The sequence below is a fragment of the Lepisosteus oculatus genome, chromosome 11 (genome assembly GCF_040954835.1).
Source record: "Lepisosteus oculatus isolate fLepOcu1 chromosome 11, fLepOcu1.hap2, whole genome shotgun sequence".
Taxonomy (NCBI): domain Eukaryota; kingdom Metazoa; phylum Chordata; class Actinopteri; order Semionotiformes; family Lepisosteidae; genus Lepisosteus; species Lepisosteus oculatus.
This window is the reverse complement of record NC_090706.1, coordinates 30359124-30372479: the sequence shown is the minus strand read 5'-3', so window position 1 is coordinate 30372479 and position 13356 is coordinate 30359124. Positions and strand designations below refer to the sequence as shown.

The 13356-nt window shown below is 36.3% G+C and overlaps 1 protein-coding gene across 6 annotated transcripts in view; it reads right to left on the bottom strand.

The window, feature by feature from the left end:
* Positions 1-3904: 3904 nt before the first annotated feature.
* The window catches only part of gria1a (glutamate receptor, ionotropic, AMPA 1a), an 81189-nt gene continuing 71737 nt past the window's right edge, over positions 3905-13356 (bottom strand). Inside the window, exons 14-16 of one of the 6 annotated variants that reach the window (XM_015349392.2) lie at positions 12335-12449; positions 10327-10461; positions 3905-8829 (exon numbers count right to left, since the gene is read on the bottom strand). In XM_015349392.2, the coding sequence (XP_015204878.1) occupies positions 8662-8829; positions 10327-10461; positions 12335-12449 (418 nt within the window). In that variant the 3' untranslated portion in view covers positions 3905-8661. Of the gene's footprint in view, positions 8830-10213; positions 10462-12334; positions 12450-13009; positions 13125-13356 lie in introns of those variants that run through there. The other 5 variants (XM_006631709.3, XM_015349395.2, XM_015349394.2 and 2 more) reach the window with 5 other exon arrangements.

The following is a 13356-nucleotide window of genomic DNA, read 5'->3' as shown; positions in this document are numbered from 1 at the left end:
TATTCATGGTTTAAATACAAAGACTTTTGAAGAACCAAACTAAAACCCCCTGAAACGTCTTTTAACTATCTTTCAACAGGTCTTTGTATAGACTGCTGACGTTCACAAGACCCCTTTTAGTCTCAACCCTGGATCAGTGCTTTCTGCGAGATCAGAGAGAATACATTATCAAGAGAGGGCGAAAAGGTTAAAAAAATAATTTTGATGCAGAGGATATGTATATTTTGTATTATATTTTATAGTAGACAAGAATGTGAAGCAAGTTAACATAAAAGATTGATTCAGCTGTCAAGGGTAAGCAATTAAATGCACAGCTTGCGTGTAATGTCATCAAATCCTAATTGTTTTTTGAAGTTTGTTGGCCTTTTGAACAATCTGAAAAGGTCTTTGGCCACTGTGGTGACTGCTTGATCCTTGGTGAGACAGCTGTTGATGTGTCACATCAACAGAACCACTTTCACAAAAAAACAAGTCCATATTTAATTTGCCACAGTCATATGTTTTACCTATCCAGTTGTTGAAATTTACTTTTCTTTTCTATGATAAAAAGCATAATTCATAATTTTTAAAGAGCAAAATCCTCAACATCAGTTTTCTAGAACTATGCTATTTTATAATAGACGAAAACAGGAAGAAACATAGTAGATGATTCAAGATGCTTTATCAAGAAGCTGAAACATCAGGGTGAATCTTGATAAATTGAGATTTTCTTAATGCCAAAAGCAAGGCCTCAATTTAATGTAATGTACTTTTAATGTCTGCTCATTTATTTTTGGCCTTTATGTTTACCGTTATTGCTCATGGGCCCAAACTCATCCATTAATCTTTACAGCTATTATTGAAAAACAAATAATTCCTAGTTCCCCTGAATAATTTGCAAACATTAAGAACTGGAAAAATTGATGCTTTCTTCAATAGGCTCAGGAAAGAGCAAGAGTTTGCAAAAACCTTATTTTTTCTGTTAACTTATTCTTAATTACTGCTTTATTGGTTAAAGGTGAAATCAGTAGATTTTTTAAATTGGTAGTATGCATCCCATTAGATGACCTCTTTAAAGTTAATCACACAACATCTGATTAAAGCAGTTGCTTCTCAGTGGCTTTAGAGAGCTAGATGATGTGATTCAGTGAAACAGTATCTTTTTGCTACAATCCCCATAACCTAACACACAGTATGCAGTAAAAACTTAAATAGAAATTGAAAGCCAACTATAGTCAAATCATAAACAATAATTACAGTGATTTGCTTAAATACCTTTCTGGTTGATTCATATTAAGCATTGCAGATCTAATTAATTGGACTGCATATTCTATACATGTACTACAGTACTGTACAGTATATAACCTGTAACAGATTAATAGTACTACTAATGATTAATTGCATGGTTTTTAACAAAAGTCCGAATGTTTTTTGCAAAGTCAAAAGTAAATGCTTTATTATAATGAAAATCTGGCATGAAAAAACAAAACCTATTATCCTGTGTTAATTGATCTACTGTGTCGTGGGACTATTGGTGCACAGTGGTGGCCATGTGTCACTCATGTGGGTGCTGCACTTCCAGTGGAGGATGAAGTGGGTCATGTCTTGTAAGTGAAGCCCGATGTTTTGGGGGTGAAAAGAACCACCTAACTGCGAGGGATTATTAATTGTATAAGGGTATGCACCAAAACAAATGACAAGACTTGAAAGTGCAGGATATGCAGAGTCGATGGGTTCTTCCCTGGAGATGCCACAACATTGGACAGGATGGTTTAGATCATATAATTATCATGCTTTGGAGCTACAGCCTGGATTGCAGTTTCAAAATTCAGCTCATTTCTTCTTCAATGGATACACCCATATTAACTTACCTGGACAGGGAAACATGGGACAGCCATACGCCTACACTCACATACCACGTCACAAACCTCTGTTCCCCAAGCCCCCCCCCCCCATCCCAGACAAATTCCTACCTATCCCAGCATGCTCTCCTGGGGCAGACATCACTAGCCCCACTGCTTGTTCGCTCGGTGCCCCCATCACTGCCTGAGAAAGACACTAGAGTATGTTCTGTGCAATACTGTGCTAATAGTGTACATCTTAAGGCGTATTTTTGTGAAATAATCCATCCATTTTCTAACCGCTGCATCCAATTCAGGTCAGCAGGAGTGGGAGACTACGCTGAGCACAAGGGGGGGAAATAGACTCTGAATAGGATGCCAGTCCATCACAGAGCACACACTCGCACCAGGGTCAGCTTTCCCCAGGTGCTTTTTGTAAAATAAAAGCAACCAAAATTCAAGCAGAGGCAACTCATCACTTTGGCTGAATATTATTATGTTATTATTAATATCTGCTCTTTTTGAATAGTTTCCTCAACCTTAAGAACGTTGCCTTGACTGACGGGTCTTTAAAGTATTTTATTTAAAGTAAAATAAAGTATATATTTTATTTTTCAGTTATTTACAGTTACTGTTGAATGTTTTCTTAGTTACTGTATTTACCCATTGTATAACATTTGTTTGAAGAGGTAAAGTATGATGTGGAATATTTTTTCATATACTGAATGGCCTGAAGCTTCTTGTGCTGACTTCTTCACACTCGTACTGTATATCAATGAGCCCAAGGGGAGCATTGGTTTAGTGTTAATTAATTAACATTTTGAATAAAGGTTGGTTAATCATTCTTTAATGCATTTTGAATACCTGGCAGAAGTGGTCAAAAAAAGAAGCTTTAAGAAATAATCACTCCATTTGTAATCAATGGGAAAAAAGAAGACTATGTAGCCATACAGTACACTGAAAACAACAAAACTATACTAAGAAGCCACAGGAGAAAAGTGATTTCATGAGGTTCTAAATGACTCTTTAAAAAAAAAAAAAGATTTGGAAGAAACACACTTCATGCACAAATAGACCTAACTTGCTTTGTGAGATTATGTTTCTTCTTTTACAAGGTTTAATTCAGAAAGGCAACAAACAAACCATAAGAATCAGGGAAGTTAATATGAAAAACTTTATTCAAAATGTCAAAACAATAACAATCATCTAATATAGAGATATGAAATGAATTGATCATTTTTGACACTACTGACATTAATCTTTTGCATGTTCTAAGATGAACGAAAAGAACACGCTTTGCATTAGAACTTTAGAAAGGGTAATTCTGCCAACAGACACTTTAACAGGCCACTGTTAACCTCAATGGTCTCAGTTGCTCTTAATTTGGTGAAAGTCACAGTTCACAATTTGAAAACAGTGCCGCTTTTAATTAATATAAACAAAGAGGAGTCAAGGCACCTTTTTTCCTTTTAAAACAAATATTGATGAAAGTAACCTTCAAGCTTTTTAAGTTTTTGCAAAGACAGCCATAGGGGAATGAGAGACCACCATGCCACAGATCACCCTCAAATGAACTTGACATTTACCATCAGCAGTACCACACTGTACAGAACAAACACAGGTTTGATCTGCGAAACCTCTTCACATGTGGTAGGATCCAGTTACCTCTCCTCCTCACAGTCTCCAAAATGTTAAGATTTCTTAATGGTTAAAAAAACAGGAAAGTTTTCTACAACTGAAAGAGATGCATTTAAATAAAGTCACATTATGCACTTATGTATTAAATGAGGCTCTGCGCAAAAACATGGCCTAGTTTGCGTTCAATGGCTGTTAAATGAGATTAGATGCACTTGATAACGCCCCACAAAACAGCTCTACCTAGCCTCTAACTAGGGATTTAAAAACCCAGAGGCAATCTTAAAACAATTACCCTCTTCAGTTCACAGATGTAATAATTTCATACACACAGGGAAACACTCTGTCTCACACACAACCCACATTTCAACAAAAGAAAAAAAAAAGAGCCCTCCTGACTAATGTCTTTGAACAAAATGGCAGCAAAATGATATTCCAAACTCAAAAGACCATTGGTTAGAAAAAGTTTAATTTATTTATGAACATTGTTTTTTTTTTTCCTTTTCCCTCACCAGACATAACCTCAGGTCACACCTTACTGTCATGGTCCATAATACTTGACACTATGGTGAAGCGAAGGTGAACACTTTAGATGACCATATTCTTGAAGTTAAAATTTTTTTTAAGAAAACAAATTACAGTGTAGAAATGAACAAAAAAGAACCGTATTCAACAGGTTCCCTTAAATGCCACAAAAATCAGCAAGAGATCAAACTCAATTCCAACTAACTGGTTTAAGCAATGGGCACACAATCTATTTATATAGCACTCATTGCATTCATGTCTTGATTTGTCAAACAGAAACGTGAACATCAGCATACATTAAAAATGTTAATGTATATATTTTTTACAAATCTATTTATATAAAAAAGTTATTTGTATTTCAAGTTGAATAATGCATTTCCTTCTTGAAGGGCTATCCCTTTTAAGCTATGCCACATTATTCATGAGAAGGAAAAGACCTTCATTATCCACAGCTTTGTCCCAATAACATGCGATTATGTTGGATGGATAACATTTTCACAGTGCACTGCATGAAATGTCTCTCAACGGATTGCCTTAAAATTAGCTTTTTTTTTAAATGCAGCTTTCTAAATACTGTAAAACAGACCAAACGGCAAAAGCAGGGCAAAACCATGTTCATGATATTCATACATTGCAAATCCCAGGAAAAGTTCCATTTTGTAAACGTAAATGTTTTGTAATTTCCTCCAACCAACTCTTTGTGTCCACTTTATCGTACTAATTTAATACAGTTTTTTCCTTCAAATGTACAGAAGAATTACACATAGGATTACATTTTTTACAATGGAACAAAAAATTCAAAATTAGATTTGTAGAACTCAAACTCTCCTACACATTTATTAAAGAAGCTGTGAAAGTATCAATGTAAATATTGCCTTAAAGAAGACATAAAGACCCAAGTTTAAATTGGTTTCTAAAATCACGCCAGTATTATATCCTTTTAACCCAACAAAGCAGCTCTCAAAAAAGAAATAATACTCTGCTGTCAAAATGGTCTATAAGCTTGTTTTTTGAAATGCTAATGTCTTTGCATTTGATGGGATTCTTATTTTCATCAGATGGGGAAAAAAAGGAGTTGCTTAGCAACAGTTGCCATGGTTTAGACTAATTAGAGGTAGTCTGCACTGAGGATGCTTCGATGACTCAATGCCTGCCAATCTGCAGGCAGGCCTCACTCTTTGTGATGCTGCAATGCATCAAGCATCCCCCCCCCCCCCCCAGAGAGGAAGTAGATCTTTACTTTGACCTCTATGTTGTACAAGAATTTGCTGACTTTATAGTCAATCTACAGTATAAAGGCAAAGAAGTGGTGAATTAAAACAAAACCTCCTTGAGCACAATGAAGGCAAACAGTCTGATTGCAGGTAGACCTAAAGTAGACATATAGGGCACAACTTCCTGAGCCACGTACTTCTATAAACATTAAAGTAGAAATGAAAGATTAGCCCAATGCACACAAACTTGGTTTATTATTTGTTGTCTGTAAATGAATATCCATGAATACCCTATTCATCAATGTTCCACAATGAATTATCCTTAGGGATTGCATTGACGATAAATCCGCCAAAGAAGTCATTTAGCATTCTGAATTAAGCTTTAATAAAAACTGAACTAGCTATGGGATCTACAGACTCACTAAATGACTGATTTTTACTTTTCTTCACATTTTGCGGCCTCTCAACTTGGCTGTGGCTGTGGTACGTCCTGGACAGGAAACACGTACATCACAGGGCACACACAGACACAGACTCACACTCACGTCTAGGGCCAATATTCCCCAAACGCCAACTAACCTACCTGTAGGTCTTTAGACTGTGGAAGGAAACCCACATAAACACTCCATACAAACTCCACACTGACAGCACACCAAGACCAGAACTCAAACTCAGCACTGCAAGGCAACAATGATAACCTGTACACAATCTTGCCATCTCCTATGACCTTGTTGGCTATTATAATTTATAATTCACTTTGTCCAATGTGTAATAGAATCATTCAGACATTAAGCCTTGTAACAGGTCAGGGATCCTATTATTAATCCCTCCTGCAACTTTTATCTATCGACAGCATTTAGCACTTGTGTATTTAATACAATCCTGACAACAGGAATGTTGGAGCTGGTACCGTAACATTGATAAAACACTCTTTTATTGCAAAGTATTCTTATCGACATATTTCATCATTGTTTTCGATTTTAATAATGGTTCAATCCATTAAAAAAAAACTCATTCTTGTTAGAAATTGTAGAAGAAAATGTATATACAAAAACATGACAAATGTTGTAAATATGGTATTTGCTTAGGAAAGCCTGATGAACACATACAGCTATGCACGGTAAAGATCTTTGTTTTCATACTCATTACAATTTCTGAAATTATTGACAAATGACCCTTTAAATAGTTAACTGAAGAACAAATCTTGATTTAAAACGCTATATTTATATTATTCTTTCCACAAACGCTGTCGCTCTGTAAGAAATAACCTTCAAATAGAAGAAAATGCAAGGCTGGCATAAAGGCATCTCAACTAGAAAACTAGATTCAAAATGTCATATCTGACTGCACATTGTCAGTGCTGGAAAGATATAAACCAAAAAAGTTTGAAAATATTTGTTTCGTGCATACTGCTGATTCTTTCAATAATCAGCTATTAATCGGCAAATATACAAACTCTTCCTTAAGTCTTTGTTGCTCATGCACTTTACAACCCAAATGTAGACGTGTTGTTGTCAAACGGACGTCACTTCCTTGAATAATTCCACTGATTATCAAGTTATTGCAGCAAAATCTTTTTATTTGGTTTTCCATCCATCACATCTTCCCAATAACCCTGACTGCATCATATAAATGTAGCATGTTTTATTTTCCATTACAACTAATAGTAATAGTAGAAAAAAAGGTGACTGGATGAATAGTTAACTTCAGGCAGAAGTGAAAACAAAAGCAAATCTGTGTCCAGTATAATGCTGATGTCAAGAGTTCCAGTTGTTCAGTTGGAAGAACGATGCAGACTGTTTATAACCAGTTGTTCATGAGAACACCACTACTTATTATGAACAATATATCTGTCACTATGCAACCAAATATTTCCTAGCCCTCCATCAAATACTTTGCACTCCATTGACCACACTGTTTTTGCTTAATGCAGAAGCAGAGAACATTTGGAATAACATACAACTACTGATCATTTTATACTGTAAAATAATTATAGTACTAGAAATTGTAGCTGTGCATAATATTTTCTGTCTAGATACTATCTTGTGTTTGCTAATCTGACCACTTTTTCTGACACCTCCTTTATCTTGCAAGGCCTTTAACACAAAAGCAGTTCATCTACTGTAGGTCTACAGCCTGTTTTGTGCTGATTTTCACACAAAGCATAAAGTACAAATGCCACAAATAGTGACTAGCTGAAAAATATCAGTTTAAGAAAATATTGAATGCAGCCCTCTAATGTTATATCAACAGATAGAAAAAAAAGAGTTACTTACCTCTCAGTCAAAAAAATTGAAAATGATCTTCCTTATGCCACAGTTTTCCTGCAAACATTTGACCTAGAGAGTCTTCTTGTGTTTTGTTTTCCAAACTTATACTGTTTTTATACACACAGAACTTGAGAGGAGCTTAAGACTCAGGAAAACAGGTCTGTTTCACTTGTAGTAGGATATAGTAAACCTAATCTTAGTAATCTCATTCCTTTTCTGACCCATGCAAAGTCTAAGAAGTGTCACAGAGCTAATTAGAAAACAGCTGGGATATATTTGTCTATTCTGTTCATGAGGCAAGTAAAGGCTTTACGATCTGTCTCAGGTGTGTTCAATAACACTGAGTGCTGTTTCTTAGGCACTATTTATGTTCTTTGCTTCTGTAGCAAGAGACATGGCAATGTTGTAGAATTATACAAAATACTGATTTAATGCATCTTTCATAAAATGTCCATAATTGTGCAACAAAGACAGCATAAACATTTAAACTTAATTCTGTGGGATAATTAATCTCACTGGCTATTGTGTCCTTTAAAAACTTTAATTGAACATGTGTTAAATTGTGGAGTGAGTTAATCTGATACCAATTTGTGAAAAGGTTAGTTTTTTTACCAGGAAAATGTAAATTCCCTTCTTCTTTTTCAGGCTACCAATCATTCTGAGTTTTCAGTGACATATTGCAGTACAGTGCACTGCTGCCATCCAACACAGTCCCTCTGTTTGTTTTCACATACAAAAATAAAGTAAAGGAAATTACTTGCTTGATGGTTTGAAGGAAGATCACATTGACAAGAGCAACAAGGAATGCGGAGGGTGGTGGATTTTGTTTGGGGCAGGGGAGAGGGTCGAACAGTTTTGTGTGCGTGGGATTTTCATAATCTTAACAAAAAACTATTTCATAAGGCAGACGACATTGCCGAACACCGATAACCAAAATATTGCACACCAAGACTTGAAGTAAATGAGTCAATATAACTGGCACAGCGCAAGTGTCACTGTCATATGGGATCCTTTTCCTTACATAAATCTACACTTTTACAGAGTCCCGTTGTCTCCTTTATTGCAGCTCATGATCATTTTTTTAAAGAATTTCTTTAAGAAAAGTATTTTTTTTTTTCAAATTTTAGTAGTTAGTTCATTGTCCTTTTGGCAGTATGTTTTCCAGAAAGTGAATTCCCATGGGCGTGGCTGATTCCATCACATCCCAGTGGCACTCAGTCCCAAGCCAGCAGCATGGCTCATGCAGGGCAGAGTCTGCATGGATTTAGGGAAGTCATGGGTCACTATTCTTCCATTCTCTCCTCCACTCCCATTGCCACTCATTCTGGTTAATGTGGAAGTCCTCATGGCGTCATTAATGGATTGCTGGCAGGGCACAAAACACAATAAACAAAATCAGATGCATATGCCTTTTGTCTTTTCTAGCAATTTACAGTAAACCTGATTACGAGTCTGATAACCAGCTGCATTCTATTCTGGGATTTAAGCATGTTTGAAAATGGGCGGATGGATGGGGTTTTTAAAAAAATCAAGCCAGCTTTTCAATTAATCACAAAAAACGCTCTGTTCACATCCGCACCGACCTCCTGTACCCCTAGTGTGCACTATCTGCCCTTTAGGGATGTTTAGTTTGAAAAAAATAAATAAATTCAGGATGTCTTAAAAAACAATTTGGTCCAAATAAAATATCGAGAGGCGTGTTTTCAGCAAATGAAAAACCATTCGCTTTCCAATAGTATAATGTGTTATCAACTGATTTGGTTGACAAGGCTGGGACTGAGAGGAATACCATATTACTATGCATCAGTGTGAAGCAGGGGAGGAAATGACACTGAACAGTAACAACAGCAGACCTTCTCGACTATCTTTCCATCTACAGGCAGCTGGCATTAATGAAAGCCTGTGGGCTTGAAATGGGAGTTAACAATCCCCATACTCTGTTGTGCACTTGCAGTTTATGAACCAGGGGTAGGCAGCTCCAGTCCTGGACTTCTGTGTTTGTTTCTTTTTTTCATTCCATCTCAGACGTTTGAAATAGTGGATGAAAGAAGACACATCAGTTCTCGGTCTTAATCCAATGCTGAATGAAAGTACATCTAAAGACTGCAGCAACTGAGGACAGGAGTTGCCTAGCCTTGTTATAAACGCCTTTTGTCACAGGACACCAGAGTACTTTTCTGAAAATCATCTATACTGGGAGCCTTAGGTAATTAACTAATTTACACCAAATTATTAAAGTTTAAAGTTTGTTCTGTGAGTGTAACAGCAAAATTATTGAATATTTCAAGAACATAAAGTACATAAAAAGTGAGAGTATGTGTGAAAGTTGGCATCAGCCACATGTAAACTGTCACGGCACAAAACTTTTGAGGAAAATGCAGAACAAAACAAAAATGGCCAACAGAACAAAAGATCAAATTCATTCGGAAATGTCGGAAACCGAAATGAACAGATTTAGATTGGAATTCCTCTCTTTGTTAATGATTATTGCTAACTAGTATCTGGTTTCAAAAATGATTTGAAAGTTTTAAAAAAGCATAAAACATAATGTTTGATTTCAGTTTTTAAAAAAAGTACTTGATCTGCACCTAATTGGTGTTACCTATGGTCAGAAAGATACACAGGTCAAGAGATCGACCTAATGGCCACTCTGTGGACAGACAACACAGAAAAAATGCAACAAAACTGGGAGTATCCCACTGCTTGCGTTGATGTCAAGAATGACGCACCACAGGACAATCATTCCTACCCCTATATCTTAACACTTTCCATCCCATATACGTTGTAACGTTCTTTATAGGTAGCATTAGAGCCTGTGTTCTCTAATGAAGTGGAGTTAAAAGCCTGTGTATTCTTTGCCACCTTCATTCGTCTTGACTCAGTTCTCGACTTGTAACAGAATTCAACCAAGGCGACGAGCATGGCCAATCCAAGCCCGCCAATCAGGATGTAGAAGACCCCAGCCACATTACTAAGGCTCAGTGCACTTGTCTTGTCCTAAAAGACAAAGAAATAGCATAAGAAACACGAAGAAGGCATCACGTCTGATGAAAAATAAATCTTCATGATAGAGGTTGCTTGCAAATGCCTAAATACATATGCAGTACATTTACGATATACACTGCATACCTTGTAATACTAGCTTTTTAATTAAGAAAACAATTAAATAAGTAGACATAGGCAGTAAAAAATATAATCTAGCCCATTTCTCTATCTTTTTAACAAAAAAAGTAGTTTTTAACAGTAGGTAAGAAAACAGTAGTTAATAGGCATATTCTAACATGTTCTCCAAGCTTACCTAAAACTTTATAATTGTGTATAGAGAAATAAGACATGCGCAGACATGCTCAAATTACAGGCCCTTTGTCCAACAGTGTAATATTCCCATTTCCATCTGTGAGGGGATTTATCTGACTAGAGTATTCTCTTCATGTCATAAGCCTTCAATCTATCAAGTAAGTTCAGTAAAAATGTATCTGTTACAAATTGTTTTTTTTAAATGGCCATATATCATATGGTTCCATTTGAATTGAATTTAAAATTGTGCATTTAGTCCAGTTTTACTGGTTAATATCATGTGGGAAGGAATAGAAAACCAACTGATTATCTTTTTCAGAGTTTTTGTTTTAAGACTATTTTAATGAATGAGTAAATGGTTAGAGCTTACTCGTTTGCTATCCATCCTCATTGTTATATAATTTGTAAGATATCACAAAGAAGAGAAGGTAGTCAGTCTTATGTATTTTTCTTCAATGACCTTGTCTAAAGGTCATTTTATGGGGTGAGCCTTAAAGCATGCAAATCAAATGCTTTTACAAAAGAAGGTTACAGTAAATAAATTAATAATCTGTAAATTACTGAACTTAGTAAGGCTATATAATATCAATGTATTTCACTCCACACTGAAATTTATTTCTTTTTGCACCAAATTATGGAATTAAACTTTAAATTTCATTGATGAATGTAATCCCTGTATTACTGACATATTGTTTTGAAAGGCTGCAGGATATATGTTCCAGCATTAAATTTAGTGTTAAAATATAACCAGCGACACTTGCTAACTTACAGTTAGTACATACAGTAAGTTACTGATGTTCAAGATGTTCTTTCCACTTTAGGAGAATTTTGCTTTTTAGCCTTATGTCATTTTTAATTAATGATAAGGATAAGGCCCAGCTTTTTCACTAAAACTATTTGACAAGGAGCTTAGAATATTTGTTATATGCTCATACGAGTATGCAGTCTAAGAGATAATTGTTTATTCATCTGATATTTATCTGGCTATAAAGTAGATAAGAGAATTATTTCTTTTTAATTCGCATAAACATGTTTAAAGTTTAATAAACTACAATAATTTCTGATGGCTTTTTCCTAAACAGAATTACTGAAATCAGAAGGTAAAAAAACAGAACGTACTCATGTAAGGAACATTTTCTGATTGACTAACAGTGAAGGAAAGTGCTTATAATTGCTCATGTTAATTAGAACCTCTTATAGATAATTTAACAAGCTTTGTAAGGACTTCAGATGTGTTTTTAAAACAATTTAAAAACTTGCTCTGCACTCTGCGTAATTAGGCAGAATATAATAGGGATCTGACCTTTAGCTACATGTTTAGCTGATGTTAGCTACATCACTGGTTATACTTGACAGTCCTAGTTGACAAGGTTAAGGGTTCCGTTTTTTAACGTTTGTCCTTTGCAAGTTTGATATATTCTTTTCTTTTAAAACCGAGCAGGAATAAATTACAGGTTGGAGGGAAAGAAATTTGCAGAAATGTGACCAGGGCTTCTGAAGAGACCCTGTTAATTTCATTTTGTTGTTGTTGCTGTGGTTGTTTTTGTTAAGTACGACCAACTTGTGGACTGACCTTTCTTCCGGAGTCCTTGCTTCCACATTCCCCTTTATCGTACCACCATTTGTTTTTCAGCTTGTCTAAGACGGCTTGCTCACTGAGTTTCAATACCGCTAGGTTTACAGGGATTCTTCACCAGGGAAATAACATAAATAACATTGATAATGTTATTTTATGTTATTCAGTACATGTCAAACATACACCCATATATATATATAATATCGCAATCATATTTTGAAACTGCAGTTTCAAAGTGATATGCTTTAATACTCCATCTAGCCTTTGTCTTTCTCCCTACTGCGAGATGTGTATTACAATATCACTTTGGGTAACGAGCAACGGCAAACGCTTGGTAATGCAGGACATTACCCCCGCCCCCCCCACCTCCCCACTCTCTCTCCCGTGAACAAAGCTCATGGAATATCAAATGCTGAAACGCAAAAAGTGCCATGGTAGCTCCGCCATCACTGTTGATGAAACAGGATGTTGGAGGCAACTATAGCATACTCCAAAGGCTTTACTCCCCCCCCAAAAAAAATCTCTGTCAGGGTCCAGCCATGATAATCCAGCGCTCCCTTGGCCCAGAAACACTGCGTCTGGTCAATGCATCATCCAAGCGTTTGCCTCCTTCACTTGCTGGTTACCCTCCACTTTGTCGTTACCCGCTGGTATACTCATACTGAGGCTGACCTTGGAATCACCTCCCCCGCTGCCGCACTCTCCTTTGTCGTACCACCATTTGTTTTTCAATTTGTCCAAGAGCCCCTGCTCGTTCAGTTTTAACACTGCCAGGTTTACTGGGTTTCTTGAAATGATAAAATAATACTGGTCAGTACCGAGAGCGTCCAGCGCAACACAGTGCTATGAAAACAGACTGTTCAGATTTGCAACACTGGTGACTGGTTGGTAAGTTGAGGTCATTAGTAGAATGCAAAGGCGTGTTCTCATGAGGAAGTAGAGTAAGGTGGAAAATAATGCTTTTCCAAACCATGACAAAGAGTTTGCCAGGCAAGGCACGCAGTCGGCACGCTCGGAAG